The 18,362-nt window shown below is 47.6% G+C and overlaps 1 protein-coding gene and 1 non-coding gene across 10 annotated transcripts in view; both read left to right on the forward strand.

The window, feature by feature from the left end:
• The window catches only part of MICAL3 (microtubule associated monooxygenase, calponin and LIM domain containing 3), a 197,410-nt gene that overhangs the window by 171,127 nt on the left and 7,921 nt on the right, over positions 1–18,362 (forward strand). For 4 of the 9 annotated variants that reach the window (XM_059184307.1, XM_059184308.1, XM_059184309.1 and 1 more), the window contains 5 exons: positions 51–145; positions 3,808–3,858; positions 5,208–5,318; positions 6,774–6,867; positions 11,823–11,873. In XM_059184307.1, coding sequence (XP_059040290.1) covers positions 51–145; positions 3,808–3,858; positions 5,208–5,318; positions 6,774–6,867; positions 11,823–11,873 — 402 coding nt within the window. The remainder of the gene's footprint in view (positions 1–50; positions 146–3,807; positions 3,859–5,207; positions 5,319–6,773; positions 6,868–11,822; positions 11,874–18,362) is intronic. The other 5 variants (XM_059184305.1, XM_059184306.1, XM_059184310.1 and 2 more) reach the window with 2 other exon arrangements.
• On the forward strand, positions 9,914–10,105 carry LOC131840096 (U2 spliceosomal RNA). The gene has a single exon (XR_009357205.1). It is a non-coding gene; the product is annotated as a U2 spliceosomal RNA (small nuclear RNA).

The following is an 18,362-nucleotide window of genomic DNA, read 5'->3' on the forward strand; positions in this document are numbered from 1 at the left end:
GGGAAAGCACCGTGGTGTCCTTGGTTTGCCTCTTCTCTCCATCCCCTTAGAGCTGCAGCTGCGGCACCAGCTGAGCTTCTCGGAGGACTCAGACCTCTCCAGTGACGACATCCTCGAGAGGTCCTCCCAGAAGTCCAGGCGAGAGGTATGTAGGGTCAAGCTCAGCCCAAACCTCTGGGTAGTCTTGGTGGGCATTCCAGCCCAGGGTGGAACCCAGTGGCCTCCTCGGATTGCCCAGTGGACCCCGGGCTGAATGCTCATAAAGGGAGTGCTTCTCTTGGGCTTCTTTTAACAGCTGGGGCTTATTTGTTTCAATGGCAAGAGTTCCTGTGTTTCTTTCTTGGGAAGAAGACAGAGACATTCATGCTCAAAGATTCACTCGATTTTTAGCAAGCTGCTGGTGTCATCCATTTGTTCTTTTGTCCTCAGAATTCCCATGGGGAGTAGCATCCGCCAGTGTCCAGAGTGACAGCAGAAGGGTTTTCTGCCTAGATCTGGTGGAGGTTGGGACACGGACGATGGGTTTAGGCAGTAGATGGAGGCTGAGTCACTAAGGAGTGCACCCTGTCATCCTGCCTGCTTTGTACATTTGTGGGTTAGAGAGGAATTTTTGCTATTAAAGAACCAGTCCAGGAAACTGACCTGGATTCTGTGCTGAATAGGACACTCTGGATTTGACTTGGTTCCTCTTACTGCCCCAGGAATGGGAGCTGAGGTGGCTGCTCAGCTCTCCTCAGAGCGAACCTGCAAGGTGGAGGCCTCTTGGATATTTATCCAATCTTCTGATTTCTAAGGGCTCTTGTAGCTCTGTTGTAGATCCATGAAGTTGGAGGAGGGAGTGGGATTAGAGAAAGTTCTAGCAGGGCATCAGCATCACTGAGACAGTGATGGGGTGGGGAGGACAGTCTAGAAAGGCCTGGGCAGCACAGAGGGGCAGTTGACGCTGCACCGTCTCCACTGTCCAGTCTGGGACACACTCTCAGCCTCCTGTCCCAGGCGACAGCCCAGCTATCTTCAGCTCCCTTTCCTGAATGACAGGTGTCCCCAGAGTGTTATATAGCCTTCTTTATAAGGCTTTCCAGGACTTGAATTTGAGTCTGCTTCTCTGTTGGCTTCCAAGGAGTTGCCACGGCAGATCTGAGCCTCACACATGTCTGGTCAGTAAAGATGGCTTTAGCTAGTCCCCTCCCCCCATCCCGCTTCACCTTCAACAACTTGGCACACTGGAGGAAACCCATCTTTTAGTTCTCCTCTCATACTTGGTCTGTTGGCCTCCCTGGCTATGCCAGCTATTTAGCTGTCCACTCCCTTAGGACACCTGAACAGTCAGGCCTCCAATCCCACCTGTCCCTGCCAGGCCAGCACTGAGTTAGGGTAGGGACCCTGTATGCTGGCTCTCTCCCAGGAGCCTAGCTTCGTGGGTCTCCTATCAAGTGCTCCCCATTGTACTTTCCCAGGCAGCAGCATTACTATGACATTGGGACTAAGAACTGCTTCTGGATATGTACATGGGTCCCCCAACATGTGCCAATACTGGAGACTGGTGCTGCCTACTGATCAGAAACTCCCATCCATGGTTGCTTTTGTGGTCAGTTTCTCCACTGTTTCTCAGTTAAATGAAACATCCCAGCAGAACGCAGAATGGCAGGCTGCCCAAGCTGGCCATGCCCAGGCTTTCTTCCTGGTGATATGTGTCACTGAGGACAGCCTCCCCTTGGGGCCCTGCTGACCTGAGGCACACAGGGAGCTCTTCCCTTCTATGTGACCAACAAGTCATGGCCCCCACTCCTAGACTCCCAGAATCAGAGGCATGGGGGCTTCACATTGCGTGTGTGCCCCTACAGGACCTTTTGCTGGAGGCTGAGCAAGGAATACTAAAGACAAAGCTGAGCCTAGGACGTGTTGACTTGAATCCTACCAAAGTGTGGGGTCGGCCTGGGGGAGAGTGGACACTGTATTCTCAAGGATGGACACTAAAACAGGAAAACAAAAATAGCCATGCTGGACACTTTGGAATAATTAAGTGAATTTGGTCACAGATGGTATAGTATGTGTAGATATGCAGTGTTACCACATCCGTGCTAAGTTGCTTGTAAGACATTAAGGTACTGTAGTCATGTAGGAAAATGTCTCTGTTCTCAAGAAGTACATGCTAAAATTTGTAGGCACAAAAAATGCCTACAAATGACTGCCCCCATAAAAAGATTATATATAAATATATACAAAAAGATATGTATAATATCAAGTATGTAGCAAAATGGTCAAGTTTAGCAAATCTAAGCAAAGGTGTTCATTGTTCTCTTCCAACTTTTCCTAGGTTTGGAAATTTTCAGAGCAGGAAGTGAAGGGAGTGGGGACCCCTAAAGGGACCACGGGGTCAGGAGAGAGCATCTGCGGGAAGTGGTTCCCCTTGCCTCACAGACCCATCTCTGAGTCAGGCATCTGGGAAACAAGTGCCTGAGTTTTGCTTCACAGTACATCATTAGTTTCTGACGTAGTGTTCAGTGATTCATTATTTCCGTGTAACACCCAATGCTCATTATAACACGTGTGGTGACTAACATAACACAACAACAAAAATAATAATAACATAAAATAAAATACAAACAACAAAAAAACACCTAAAATTGAAAATAACTTACTTTTATTTAAAATGTTAACTTAGAAAAATTAAGATAATACAGACAAAATCTATATATCACCTGTTACACTACCAACAAAAGATCATTCACATTTGTCTCTTTTCTTTGCCTGAGGCTAACTTTAAATATAAGTGATGCATGCGTCTTAACATCTGTGGCACAGCCACAGGCATGTGCCTTTGCTCTGGGACAGGCCCTAGTCCCCGTGTCGCAGCAGAAGCAGCAGCTTCTCTCAGTACACCACAGATGTGTCATGATTTCTCTCCTCGAGTCGCTGCCTCTGCTGAGTTGGTACCTGCCCTCCTCTGCCAGAGGCCAGTCAGGGACTGTCCCCACTCCCTTTACTTTTTACAACAGCCGCAGGTGCTACTCCTTAGGTCATGGTTACATAGTTCCTATGGAGTGATTCACATGTGGTTTGGGGAACTCATCCATCTTCTGTTCATTTAGCTGATTTGTTCTAATAATGAGATTCATCCTCTCACTCTGTTTGTGGGAGACATGAGTCAGTCTGAGGCAGATATATGTGCCTGAGATATTTTTGGCTATTATCAGTGCCCTTTCACTGGGCATAATCAAGAAATGGTCCCCACCCCCACCCAGGATTTCTGGGGGGCCCACTAGGAACCCACCTGGCCCACACTGCCAGGAGAGAGCCTTTTGGAAGAGAACATCAGGTTTGCTTTGTATCTTTGTCTCTGTGTGCCCAGCAACGGAATTTCCCATCACCAGTGCCCCACCCTCCCACTGGGCTGAAAGAAGTCGTCTGAATTTCCACAGGCAGATGGGTTACTGAAGGAGAAATGGCATCTGTAACCATACATTTATACAGCTTTAGTTTATGCTGTACAAGGGAGAGTGAAGAGAGAAGAGAAGTTTAGGGCATAGTGAGGATGAAGCTGTCTTCTCAATAGAAAAGTGAACCCAATCCTTTTCTCAAAACCCGGGTTCACAGAGACTCTGCTGCAGGATCTGTATCCCCAGGTCCCTCACTTACGCAGTCCTGTGTGACATTGTGAAAAATAATCACATGTTTTAGTCTTTAGTCTCGCCTGTTTGTTTTAAACTTCTAACTGATTTTGCTCCATTTCTGTGTTCTATTTTTAATTTTTTAATTGTTATTATTACTATTCTGTTTTGTTTTCCGTTGCCATCCCCTTAAAAGTCGATTTATGTACCACTCGCCTTGGCATTCAGGAGATCCTATGCATCAAAGGTAGTATCTCATGGCCATGGCTGGTCATTGTTGCATGCGTGTCTGTGATTAACCACCCGGAGCTGCGCCCAGCCCTGGCCCTCCGGCCACATCCTCACTAACTGTTCACACATGCATGGAGCAGTAGCCAACACTGGCAGCAGAACTTTCTTTAGCTGTGTCATGGCAGAGGAAGGGAAGACGCCCTACTCTTGACTGGCTGGAGTGCATGTGGTCATTTCACTCCAGGGCTGCCCCCTTGGGGACTGGGCACCACAGGGTTGGGGAGTTCGTGAGCCCTCAGCTCCATGAACTGCAAGGGGAAGTGCTTAGGGCACTAGAACAGCACAATGTTCCTTGAGGACTTAGCTGCTCAGTTGGCCCTCCACTGTCCTTGAGCTCTTAAAATAAAGATTAGTAGACTACACTCCTGAGTTGAATTTGGAAGTCTCTTTTCAAATCTATCAAAGTCTCTCTCTTTTTTTTCCTCGGAGGAAATGAAGATGTTAGGAATAGAGGCAAACCCCTCAGCATTTGCCTCTTGGTGGTTGCTCAGTGTTAACACAAGGCATCTGACCCTGCCTTGCACCCTCAGTGCCCACATTTGCAGGTGGAGCTGCTCAGGCGGTTGTGTCCGTGAATTGGCCCTGGGTTTGGCCTGTTGCCTCCTGAGGGCTCATTAGCAGGGGCTGAAATTGCCCTGCCAGACCACCTCCTCCCTTCTCTCAGCAGCTGACTGCTGCCCCTGGGCAGACCCTGGGGGCGTTCCTAGTTCACCTCCGGATATCCCTTCTTCAGACCACATTAGTTAGCTTGGGGTGCACTCAGACTTAAAAATAGAAGCATCCCCATTTTCTCTACTTTTTTAAATGTTACTTCCTAGAGAACCTTATAAATATCACTCGTCTGAAGGAATTGGCATTTGATGTTAAACAAGAAAATAAAAGGATCCTGATTTTTCTTTTTCCTTTCCCTGAATGCCTTCAAGAAGCAGGAGGCTTGTGGGAACTAATTATATTTTTACCTCCAGAAAGTCTTAAAAAGAGCCGACATCCTTCCATTGGAAATAGGTGATCTCTGTGATAAAGGAGCATATGACCCTCGGTCCCTTTAACTTCCTAGCTGTTGGTCCCCACTGAGCCTCCTGTCCCTGCCACAGTGGGGAGGTATCTCATTTGTGGTGCTTTAGCTGTACCCTGTAGCAGTTAGGGCTCCAGCAAGGACAAGCGTCAGTGAAGCCTCTGGCCAAGCTGCAGCCCGGGAGTCTGCCCATGGGCATTCTGCTGAAAGGCAGCTCCAACCAAGGGGAAGTGCTCTCCATGCCCAGGCCTGCTGCATATCACTGAGGAAATCTCTCTCATTTTCTCCAGCCAAGAACTTACACAGAGGAGGAACTGAACGCCAAGCTGACCCGGCGTGTGCAGAAGGCAGCTCGGAGACAAGCCAAGCAAGAGGAGCTGAAGCGGCTACACCGAGCCCAGGTAAGATCACTGGAGGGGCCACAGCTCCTGGGTGGGAAAGAGCCTCTCTCCAACATGCTTGTCTTCGCCCATGACTCGGGAGGGTAAAGAGGACAGAACAGAGGTAGACGGGGTGTCCCTGATATCTGAGAGGACAGCCCCAATGTGTCAGGTCACAAGCCTCTGGCTTGATGAAACTACAGAAGCCTTATTTTTATGGAGTTCTTGATAGAAAAGGAAGAGCTGGGCTTTGAGTTTCTTCCTAAATTCCTTGCTCTGGTGTCATCCTTGTGAAGTCAACTAGTTCAGTTGTGAGGATTGTCCTTGAGAGGCCATCTATGACCTGTCAGCCTCTGCTGGGCCTGGGATTTCCAGGTCAGAGCTGTCCTCCAGGCCTCAGCCTCTGTCTTCAGGCCTCACAGAACCTAGACCATTCCAGATTTTCTTTCTGAAACAAAAAATAATTCCTTTTATAAAGTATTAAAGAGCATTACAGGGGTGCCTGGGTGGCTCAGTGGGCTAAGTCTCTGCCTTCAGCTCAGGTCATGTTCTCAGGGTCCTGGGATCGAGCCCCGCATCGGGCTCTCTGCTCAGCAGGGAGCCTGCTTCCTCCTCTCTGACTACTTGTGATCTCTGTCTGTCAAATAAATAAATAAAATCTTAAAAAAAAAAGAATATTACAATAAGGTTTTGTAATAAGTTTGTGTATATATAGTTGTATTCATATCAGTACACTAATCAAAAGCTATAAACAACGAAAAACATTAACAGCAAACCCAAATACCAAGGTATTTCTCTGAATTTTCATGTTTAGCAAGCATCAGAAACCACCAGTATTTTAGTCCTTTTCTTGAACATTCTTCTGTATCCACATTCTCTGCACTGATTGGATCCTTGGATTTTACTTCATTTTGTGTGTGCCATTTTCCAGATATATGTCATGGGCTGCTGCTTTGGGGGTTGAATGTCCTTCTAGTATCCATGATTAGTTCCCCCATAGCACAGGGAAATTTCTCACTGTATGCTTCCCCACAGATTCTAGCACACTGCTCCATTCTGGATTTTTCTTTTAATCTTCTAGATTTTTTTAACCTTTTTTTTTTTACCTTTTTTTTTTTAATCTTGCAGTGTGCTCTAGGAACCCCTACAAGTGCTTTAGCAACCTCACTGTTGGCAGTACTTAGGATGCAGTACCTCAGTCCCTGCTGCAGGGGCTGACATCACCTCCAGGGTCTGAGCTGCCTGCCGAGACACGGACACCACACGCTGTGTGCTTACTAACGACAGGCCCTGGGGGATTCGACGCAGGGGGGCTTCCCTCCCCACTCCGGGCTTAATGCCTGTGGACCAAAGCCTTTCCAGCTTTCAGACCTAATTTGTTTCTCTTCCTGTTTGTGTTTGTACAGTTTAGTTGTCCTCCTGAAAGCTAGGAGATGAGAGAAAGAGGGGCGCTCACACTGTTCTGTTTTCCTGTAGATTATCCAGCGGCAGCTGGAGCAGGTGGAGGAGAAGCAGAGGCAGCTGGAGGAAAGAGGGGTTGCCGTGGAGAAGGCGCTCCGTGGTGAAGCAGGTATTGTCTGGGTCTCCTTTGTGAGGGGGTTTGTTCCTAAAGGAAAGGCCCTGCCCCCACCCACCCATGGTAGGCTACTCTTTTGTCACCTGTGTAGAATTCAGCTGGGTTCAGCAGGGTTCTCTGGGGCCCTTCATCACTGAGACTGGGGCTTCCTATTAAGCAAAAGAAAAGGAAAGCCTCTCCATTTGGGACTGCCCCAAGGCCTGGACTTGTTCTTCTGCCCTCTTGGAGGGTTTGCTGTTTATCTATAGAACCAACTCTCAGTCCGCTTCACATGTTGATGGCAAGCACTGGGCCGCCTCCTCTCTTCTTCCTCCTTTCGCCCTCCCTGCCTTCGTTTCCTCTAGAAGAAAAGAGCTGGGTATGAGGGACACTGTACCACAAGGAGCCATCACAGAACTGCATGAGTGGGTCCCCCAGCCGGTTTCCCATACCACCTCCTGTGTTTAGTTTTGTGGGCTCCCTCTCCCACTCAGACTCAGAGAATGGGAGGACACATGCCCCGCAGAGCCCTCACCACCTCCTCCAGTGTGAATCCGGGCTCTGTATCTCCCAGAAGCTGGTCACTCGGAGCAAGGGACAGGCTCGGGGGATGGTGGTGAGCCAGCACAAGGTAGACACGGGAATGGCTTTGAGGGTCACACACTCAGTGGCTTCCGTGCCCAGGGAAGAGCTGCGAATGTAGTGCTCTGTGGTGAAGCACTGTTCATCCAAGAAGCCTGTGAGGTGGGTTCAGCACAGTGGGGCCCACGGAAGCAAGAAGTACCTGAGTCATCCCTGGTCCCAAGGGTCAGGAAGAAGCCCTGTTGGTTCAGGACCTTCAAACCAGTGGGCCAACCCCAACTACAGGCCCAACTCAGGCACGGAGTGACTGATCTCTGCTTTCTCAAGAGTTCATGAGTCTTGGTCCAACCTCAGGATGGGGAAACCTCCCTGTCTTTGTAGAAAGCACAGGCCTCCAGGGTCAGCAATCAATTTGTGAGGCTGGGGGTAAAGAAAGGAGGTGACCTGACTTTGCAAGTAACCCCTTATCCCTTAACCTAGCGTGGCAGAGGGACAGGGCGCTACATCTCCTGGCAGGCAGGCTCTCTGTAAACTGAAGAACCAGTAGGAGGCAGCAGGAATGGGGCCAGTTGCTGCCCCATCTCGGATCTTACTGAGCTGACCTCACAGGAAGTGCCAGATGTCCAGATGAATTCGTAGAGTTCTATGGATGGGTGGGAGCAAAGGTGCGGGCATAGAAGAAGATCTTTCCGGGCCCTTCAAGGCCTAGGTATTGCAGCTGAACAGTTGACTCAGTGATAACCTTCAGGTGAAGAGATGGCATGGGGAGAAAGATGAGGATGTGATGTTCTTGGTTTTGTGCCTTACCTGATGCCGGAGTTACTGCTTGAAGCCACCAAATGAGATGCAAAAAGTTGAACCACTGAGCAGCCTGTAAGCCAGAAGCCTGGGACGTGTGACTGCAAGGCAAGCACTGGCCCATGTTGATGAGTGGAGATTCGGGTTCACCTCAGAGGGTCTCCAGGCTTCCAGATGAAGCTGTGATGTCCCCCGCCATCCCTGTTTTGACTCCCTGCCCCGCATGCGCTTCCTTGGCCTCCTGAGTTAAGCCTCACCACCCAGAGGGAGTTAGCCTAAGCTCAGCAGGGATGCCCTCCCCAACTGTAATAGGACTCACAGGGTCCTACCCCCGTGGCTTTCTCTTCTTGCAGATGTCAGGAGGGAGCCTTCTTATCCTTCCCCACAGATTACTTCTGTGAAATGGAAAATGAGGGATAGATCTTCCAACACATAGTCAGAGTAACTCAGTAGGCTTGTGTACCTCCATTTCATTATTAGTCCTCCATTTCATTCAAGTCCTCAAGGAAGACAGCCTGCGCTGCCTCTTCATGGGGTTCTGAGGTTCAGGTGGGCCACCCCAGGGCTAATGGTTTCCGCAAAGCACTTCTGTACTTGTTGGAGGCTGTGCGGTTCGAGACTGTGGCCTTGCTTCAGTGTGTCTAGAACAGGCCATGTTACTCAAGCTGCTGACTGCCAGGGGGTCATAGAAACTTCCTTTGAAGACTGGTATGCGAGCTTGCCAAAATTCCCCTTTCTAGTTGTTTAGATAATTACCTTGCCATAAAAATAAACAACCAGGACTTCATTTAAGTCAGTGGTTTTCCAACTTGTTTCAAACTGTGAGTTTAAGTTTAAATCAAAAAGAACCACTCTGGAATGTTGATGAGCACCAATTTGGAAACACAGGTTAGAGTAGAGAACTGCATGTGATAATGGGCCTCAGCCTCTGGTCCATCCCCAGGGCCAGCGTAGAGAACATCCTGACACAGGGAGTTGCGGAAATGGCAACAGTGTTTGAACAGTTCACTCGGAGATCTCAGGATACATGTGGTTTAAGTCGCCTCCATCTCAGAAGCCGAAGGTGGGAGCAGTAGGAATTGTTTACACAGTTGACTCACTACTAAATCAAGCAGTAGTTCATATTCCTTATAAAGAGTAGATCTAGAGAAAGTCTCCCAAGCGTGCAGTAAACCCAAATGCCAGCTCTGCTGTGCTATCACGGCCTGGATGTTACCCTCCTCCAGGACCGCAATGTGACAGGAGCTGCTCCGACAGGCTGGGTTTCCCTGCACAATGGTTCCCCAGGATGCTGCCCCGTACAGCTGTTTGCTCCTTGCAAGGCAGAACTTAAATAAATACATAACGATAGCCTCTTCCCTAACACATTTTCAGGGAGTACAGATCCTTGCATGTGCAGGGCAGAGGAAACTTGGTCCTGAGAGCCTCAGAAAAGCGAGTTTCCCTGATAGCACAGATGGACATGTTGATGGTCTTTAGTGGGTTAACATCGGCATAGCAGACTTCTGAATGTGATGTGTCTTATGTAAGAATTAAAGGAGTTCAATGTATTTGCAAGTCAGGTAGTTGGGAGATCACTGGAATAGCACTCAAAGAGCCCAAAGGTCTCGCAGAACAGTTTGAAAACCACTGTTCTAGTCCGAATTCTTATAAGCAAAGCTATATCAAAACACCTTCATCCATTGCTTCTCGGCCTTTTGGCTAAGATCAAGTGTTGTAACAAGTTCTTATCAGTTTAATATCTGATACATCCTCTATCCGAGGACAATGTATTAAATGGATTTTTAGAGCAGGGAGATGGAATAGGAGCTTGCTCCATCCACTCTACTCATTGACCTGGTATTGCCATATTTCCAGGAATGGTAAAAAAACAAAACAAAAAAAAAACCCTTCATCCAGATACAGATTTGCCCTGTTTTTAAAGACAGACTTTGGTGGCTCCGTTAAATTTCCCCATGAGGCATTTGGGAAATTCTCAGGATATAGCAGCTCTTACCATAAGAATGTATTTCCAGACATACTTTTTTCCTTTTCTTATTCTAAGTACCTCCCTTGTAAGATTTGCCTCTTGTCAGTAGTCCCAGTGGCCCTGTTCCTACTTGGCCAAGTTCATCTTTGAGGATGAACTGTGACCACTGGCTGTCCTTTCTCTCCTGCTTCTGCATTCTGTTCCTCTTGTTAGTCTGGTTGCTCCTGGCTGAGTCCTTAAGGAGATAATCTCAGCTGAGCATGGCAGTTTGGAGTCTCCAGCCATGCTGGCTGGCCCCTTTCCTGAGGGTGCACAGTTGACTGAGCCTGCCATCCTGCCTCGCTCAAGGCACCCCAGTTTCCGTAGCTCTCTGAGGGGCCAGTCTGTTTGGCCAGGCTGCCCTTCCAGATGAGAAATCTGATGCAGACCTGCCATCCATTGAGAGATTGCTCTCAATCTGTCTAAAGCTCATGTGTATCTGGACCATAGTGGTTAGGTTCAGAGCCTGCAAGCCTAGGGCAGCGGGGATTTCTGGGCTAGAGTACCGGAGAAGCCCTTTTTATTTCTGGAACCACGTTGCAAGTTTTATCTACTGCATCAGCCTTGAGCACCAGTTGAAAAACCATTCCAGAATTACATTCTACTTTGTGGTATGGCCATTCTTAAAGGGGGATCCCTCATGTGGAACAGAAAGCTGTCAGAATCAGCATGCACACTGAGAGATCTGGAGGCAAAGGGTAATGAGGTGCAGCTGCCTTTTGTTGTACTCTGCATTTGCTTATGATTCTGGGAGGACGAGGACTGCCCAACCAAGCCCAGCCCCTCAGCAGTGCCCAAGCTCTGCATCTCAAGAAGGCAGCCTCCTTGCTGAGCAGCCCCGTGGAGCTGAAAGGCAAGGAGAGCCTGAGGCCGGCAGACCTCCAAGAGCCTTAGGGCAAATAGTGACTTCTGCTTTTAAAGAGAAGTTGACTGAATTTGGAGCCTAACCTCAGAAGAAACAGGATCTCCTTCATCTCAAACCTGTTCAATAAAAGCGGTTCCGCAAGGAGTTTGACAGCTGAGCCGTGGGGTCCCTGGTGAATTCTTGGGAGAGCTCTGACTGCTTTTAAACCTAAGGCTTGGTGACCTTGCAGAGCTTTCCTACAGTGTTCACATCTCGCCTTCGGCCCCTCAGCCTGGGGCTGCTAATATTCAAAAGTAGTAAGTAGCCCCTGATGTGCCCTTGAATTTTTAAAAAGTCTTCGTTAGATACAGTTAACTTCCAGCAGGCCAGGACTCCCAGCAAAGCCAAGGCCTCTGTCCTGTCCTAACTGCTCAGAGGTACGGACAGCAGCCACGTGGTTAATTGGTGGTTTACTATATCACCTATGGGTTTAGCCAGCTCTCTGTTCCACCACCAGAGAGTTTACAGCCGCAGCACGTGTGTGTGTGTGTGTGTGTGTGTGTGTGTGTGTGTGTGTAGTGCACTGCCAGAGAGATGCATGCTTTCCAGCTGTCTCTCCTCGCCCTCTTGCTGCATCTCCGTGTTTTCTATGCCTCATGTCATTGATTGCTTTGGGTCTGGGGGCACAAGAGGGTTATCTGATCCAGTAACTCTCTCTTCACCAATTCCTTGTTGTAGACTATTGGGGAGAGTCTTATTACAGTGACCTCATCGACTTGCATCTGGGTGGTATGTATAGCGGCGGCGTCTGTTGCTGGCACTAACCCTGCTGACCCCCTTCCCACCCACGGTCCCCGGTCCCTGCTCACAAACAACAAGAAGAAATCAACCCGATAACCAACTGGCAAAAGCACAGGCCCTTTTCCAGCACATTTAGAGCAGCATGCTGGATCTTCCGCATTGTCCAGAGGGAGATTTGAGAGTGCCTTTGCTTCCCCACAGTATTTTAGTTTTTTATCATGGAAGTTCACCTGCCCTTACCCATCTGTGTCTCATCTGCATCCCGGTCCCTCTGATACTGTTTAGTCATCTGACAGTAACACACATGCACACGCACTCACATGCACTCATTCTGGTTTTCCCTCTCTCTCTGTCCGCACCCTGCCCCCACTGAAACATGGCCTCTGCCCTGATCTCATTCCCATTCCTTATAACTTGTAGAAATCACATCCAGTAGGACTCTCCCTGCCACTCATAACTCAGAAGCCAAACATGTAGAGAATTCAGCCTCACCTGTTTTCATGAGGGTGTGTTCATGTTTCCCCTAAAAGATCCAAGTGTGTGGGAAACATGTCAGTTATGATTTATGCCCAAATTCACTGAACTTGAGGCTGTGTTGACAGATGGCTATAATAATGTCCCTCCCTCCTTTTTGTGTCATGGAACTTACTTGCTGTTCTTTTCAGTGAACATATGAAAATTCTAAGGCAGTAGTTCTCAAAGTGTGGGCTCTGGGCCAGCAGCATCAACAACATTACTTGGTAGCTTACTAGAAAGGCAAATTCCCCAGCCTTACCCCAGATCTTCTGAATCAGAAACTCTAGAGGTGAGGCCTGGTTCTCTGTGTTTTAACAGACCTTCCAGGTGATTCTCATGCCCCCTAAAGCAGGAGAACCACTACCTTAAAGGAATTCACCATTTTTGAAGTCTTGGCTGTACAGAGCTCACCACTTGTTTTAGATTAGAGTGGTAATGAAGCCATGAGTCTCATTTCTAGACTTTGGGCAGTTTTGTCAAGAGGAGAGCCATGCCGCTGCTCCTGAGGTTAGCCAGGGGAGCTGCGGGCTCCTGGGATGAGCGGCCCGACCTCTTCACCTCCCATTACAGGCTCCTTGCCTAGAAGTGGTCTTAAAACAGAAGAACCAGCAAAGATTATTCTCTGCCATTTTTTGCCATAATCCCATCCTTTTAAGAGTCACTCTCATTTACAAGCAAAGGGCCTAATTCTGTGATCCCTACTGTATGACAGTGCCATATTCTTAGAGAACCTCAAGCACTAAGGGAACAGGCTCTTGGCCTCAGGTAGGTTGGGTTGCTCATCTCTGCTCTCTGTTTTCCATCCCCAGGTTGCCACAGATTCCCACCCCTCTGCAAACCCCCTCAGTGCCCAGGGCTTCTGGTGTGTTCAGAGACTTCATACTCGTGGCCACTGATGTTGTAAAAGGGCCGCTGCTTGCATTCCACTTAACAAATCCTGTTTCCTCTCTAATAGCCTCAACTCCCTTCCCCATCTCCTCCTAACATGCCCTGGGGTTGGGGGGCAGTGTTCATGTCAATCCAAAAGGAATCTCCTGTGTCTGAAAGAGAGTCTCATTAATTCAGAATCTCCTGGAAAAAACTGTCAAAACCCATTTCTTTACAATTATATTCATCTTCCCTCCAGCTCAAGATCTGTTGCCACACTGATCACCTCATGTGCCTAAAGTTTTGTTTTCTTTACCCCATGCTTGAGGGAGGAAATGTACTTGGCTGTTTTCAGTTCTCTGCCTTGATAGCTACTAGCCTCTCAGATTTATAATTCCAACAGATTTCAGGGGAAAAGGAAATAAGTAGAAAAAAGAAACCCTGGGGTATCTTCTGAGTTATAAAATATGTCACCATCAAATGCCTTCTAGCCCCTGCTACTTGGTTCTCATCAACTCAGTACTTCCTCTTTTGCCAGCTCAGTATGATTTCAGTGTTAAATTTAGACTTCTCTGTAGTTCCACTCACCACACAGAGGCTGTTACTATCCAGCCAATGAAGCAGGAAAGAACCGTCCATTCTGAAGGTAGTCCTTTATAACCCAGGCACAGATCAAGGACCCTCTGGCCCCTGTTCCTGCCGAGCTCCAAGAGGAAAACAGATGCCAGAGTTAGGTCCCTTTTTGGTTTCTGCTGATGCTTCATTCTTAAAATACTTGGTAATATTCGTTGTTGGGGGGATGGAGGGTTGCCCTTTTAAAATCTGGTGCCTGGGGGCGCCTGGGTGGCTCAGTGGGTTAAGCCGCTGCCTTCGGCTCAGGTCATGATCTCAGGGTCCTGGGATCGAGTCCCGCATCGGGCTCTCTGCTCAGCAGAGAGCCTGCTTCCCTCTCTCTCTCTCTGCCTGCTTCTCCGACTACTTGTGATTTCTCTCTGTCAAATAAATAAATAAAATCTTTAAAAAAAAAAAAAAAAAAAAAATAAAATCTGGTGCCTGAATTGTAGAGCCTGATTGCTTCTCTCCTCTTACATCCCCACAAGGCCACAGGGCAACCCATTGCTGGACCCAGCACCAATCTTAGTTCTCAAGTTGAATGAGACAAAGCTCCAGGCAGTGTCCAGGTGTTGAAAATTCCATACCCTGCCCAGAGGAGACCAGACTACTGATCCCTGCCCTACATTCTGCCCAGTAAACTCTGTCGCTTTAGTAGGATCTTTCAGTGGCTCTCAGCTAACTATTTTAAGGTTCCAGACTTATATTAAAAGTCTTTTGGGGGCACGTGCGTGGCTCAGTCAGTTAAGTGTCCAACTCCTGATTTCAGCTTAGGTCATGATCTCAGGGTCGTGAGGTCAAGCCCCACATTGGGCTCTATGCTAGGCCTAGAGCCTGCTTAAGCTTCTCCCCCTTGCCCTCTGCCCTTTCCTACCCTCGCATGCACGTGCACTCTCTCTTTTCCAAATGAACAAAAAAAATCACTTTTTGAGCCACAGAGTATAGAAAATAAAGATATCTTCTTCACATAGTTGAATCTTGGTGATTTCAAAAGACACCATTAGAAAAACACATAGTGAACCCTGGACCAGAGAGGTGACCCCAGGTGACCTCACTCCCCTTCCCTTTTCTTCTCCAGACACTGAGCAGGCTCTCCCTAACTGGTCCACCCACCACGTTTTGTTGCAGCACTAGGACAGATAGATGACTGGAAATCCTTAGATAAAAATGGCCTCTCTCCAAAAGAACTTTCAATTTAAAATATATACCTAATTTCTCATTTTTGAAGATTTCCCCACCTGTATGTGTCAAAGGGAAATTGAAAGAATAGGAACAGTTTAGAAATGTAACAGAAAGGCCTGAAGGTCTTTCATTGTTGCTGATGAGAGGCACAGGGAGGCCTAGCCCAGGCCTACTCACTTCCCTCCCTTCCTGTTTTATTTGCTTTCCTTAATTTGATGTTGGTACATTTTTTTATTTGTCTGTTTGGTCTGCTCATTATTAGCCTTGCTGTTTTTGCTTAGGAACTTTAAAATTCTTAAGATTTCAAATCCAGCATTTTAGCGTGTGTGTGTGTGTGTGTGTGTGTGTTTCTAAGTGTACATATTAGATCTCCATCCTTACCTGTTTTTTTCCTTTTCTTTGGTGGGGAGCTTCAGTTATTCCCCAACCTAGAGATTCATTCTACACTGAGTTTTTATAACACAAGGCACATCTTAGGCCTGGCTATGTATGTAGACTGGGGCTACTAGACCAGAAGGCTTCCACCCTATTATGTTGCGTGCTTACAACTCAGCAGCATTGCAAACTAGCCAACTTGATTCCCTCTGGGTTTGGAATTGGCCGCGTCATCCTTGCTGTGCAAAAGCTGCCTGCCTCAAGTCAGGAGCGTGGCATTGATACCGAGGAGTTAGAATAGGCAACCAAACATCTGGTCAGTCTTACCTTGCTTCAGGCTACATAACCTCAACTACACAGAAAAGAACATCAATGAAAGCCTCATTCCTTATACCTGAATCACCAAGAAATTCTCCCAGTCTTGGACTCTCTAGAAGTTTAATCTGGTAGATTGAGCTTGGAAATGAAAGATGATGCCCCTGATGATCCTTACCAAAAGATAAAAAACATTCTGGTTGTATCTGTAAGCATGAATTGTAAAAAAAAAGTTATGCTACAGTGCTAGGGAAGCTATCCACAGATAGAGTGGCATTACTGTCAAAAACCAGGCTGAGAAATGAGAGCCCCACCCAGGCAAGATGACGGCCGCAAAGCCTGGCCCACAGAGACAGGCCCAGGGCTACCATAGCAGGAAAATGGAACCACGAAATAGGACCAAGAAATAAGCATTCCTGTGTCCTATCCAGGACACCTTGGAGCTTGTTCAAAGGCCAAAAGGAAGTGGAAAAGGATCTCTTCCTTTATGTGGGATTTTCCAAAAAATGTAGCTGAAAGGAGGTAGTCTAACCCAGGGCTACTTTATGGATTTTCATACGTGAAAAAGCTATCAAAAAGTGTATCAAAAGGTGTTGGAATGGGGAGACTATTTTGAGTCTATGAGAGGATGATATTCCTATGGTGTTTGTGAGGTAATTGTTTGGAATTCTGCCTTTTCCTGTGAAAATGCAGTTGTAAGTGATGGCTCAGCTTATAAAAAGCCCATTTTCCTCATAATGTCTCTAGTGCACAGTACAAGGCTATCACTTTCTAGACTATAACCATAATCCCATGGGGAAATACAGCAGTCCATGCTGGTACTTCTGGAATGTACATTTGTCCCTATCCCATCTGTCTAGACCCTCATCCTCGTCTACCAAGTGCTGTCAGTAGAGACTCAAGCTTTAACCCTGGGGTGAGGGCTCCTTTGTCCAACAATAGGAACTGGGAGCCTGTATGGTAGGAGGAGATAAGTACCTGGGTTGAGGCAGATGCCCACAGCTGTTCCTGAGCTCCAGAACAGACCTAAACATCCCCTTTATTTTTGTCCAGGAATCCTTGAGACTGACCCACCAGCTTGCTCCCAGACCAGCCCTGGACCACATGAGAGGCAGGGCCTAGAGTGAGGTGTCCTGGCAGGTCAGGGCCAAGTGATAGTATGGGGAACACCCCCAACCTAGGATTCAGGTCCTAGCTTCACCGCGTGCCCAGCAAGGTCACTTATCTCTCTGAGCCTCTGCAGAATGACGGAAGGAAAGGCTGATGCTGCCGCCTTCCCAGGCCTGGCCTTCTGAGTAGGGTCTACATGGGACTCCTCCATCTCCTGGTTGCTTCCAGGAGCTACCATTTGTTAGCTTTGCCTCGAGCCTTTGTGGGCCATTTCCAGAAGGCAGACAGACTCTTGGTTCAGAATGGGAAAGGAGGATGTGGGCTTTAGTCAGGCAGTGCCACATTTAACTGCTCAGAGCCTCAGAGCCCTCTTTTGGAAATAGAGCTGGTACACCTGGCCAGGTAGCCACCCGGAAGCAGGGTAAGGCTCAGACGAAGTAGCACTTGTGAGCATGTTTTGAAATGAAAGCAGGATTCATGTGTATCACATGCAGCACACTGACTCTACATTGTGCTGTCAGTGGCCATCTGCACTGCCCCCACGTCAAGATGAGTGGCACTAAAGAACGTACCAAAAGGAAACCTGTGGTGTTCAGTTTGCTGCCAAGATAGAAGGTGGGGCAGGCTAGCTTGCAGCATCTAGAGGGCAGGCAGAGCAGTCAAGGATGAGAGTGTAGAACTGATGGTGAGAAGCCTCCAACCAGGACCAGATTCTGGGTTTGCTCAGATGGTCTGACTTGAGGTCCAGGGAACACAGGGATATCTGGAGAAGTGATCACTGTGGTACCCATTGCAAAGACACAGAAACCTACTGCCCTGACATCTTAAAATAATCATAACAAAAGTTTTAAAGACTTGTGTTTGCCACAAGCTTGACAACATCTTTGTTCTTAGAACTAGTGGACCAAATCATCTATTTCTCACATCTCCAAAAAAGGCAAACAAAATACACTCAAAATCAGCACCTCTGTGTTTCCCTGGTGTGCTCATTTCAGATTCAAGTCCTAGCAGAACTCCCCTCATTTAAATGATTTTTTCTCCTTGATTTCTTATTTTTAAAACAATATTTATTGGGTATTTTTTCTGATTATAAAAGTAGTATACATTACTACTTGGACTTTGGAGCACAGAGGAAAGTCTGGAGAAGATAGTCCTAACCATGCATCCTGTCTGCTCAGCCCAGCTCCTCTCAGAGGGGTGGCCCACTCCCATTCTGCATTCTGTCTATTACTATGACAATGCCTTCTCCTTTTTTATACTTTTTTTAACACTTCCTTTCCCTGATGTCCCCCTTACTAATTTCATTTTCAAATTTCTGTTCTGAATATCCTGTTATCTCGTATTGTCTTCTGTATTGGAAAGGGTGTATGAGGATGTGGTCTACATAAAAGGAACTAAAAGTTACATTTTGTGATATCCAGAAAGTACATATGTGCAAGTACATGGGCTCCACTATGCTGGCTGTGCATCATGTCCCCATCCCTTGCTAACAGCTGCGGA

This window comes from Mustela lutreola, chromosome 8 (genome assembly GCF_030435805.1).
Source record: "Mustela lutreola isolate mMusLut2 chromosome 8, mMusLut2.pri, whole genome shotgun sequence".
Taxonomy (NCBI): Eukaryota; Metazoa; Chordata; class Mammalia; order Carnivora; family Mustelidae; genus Mustela; species Mustela lutreola.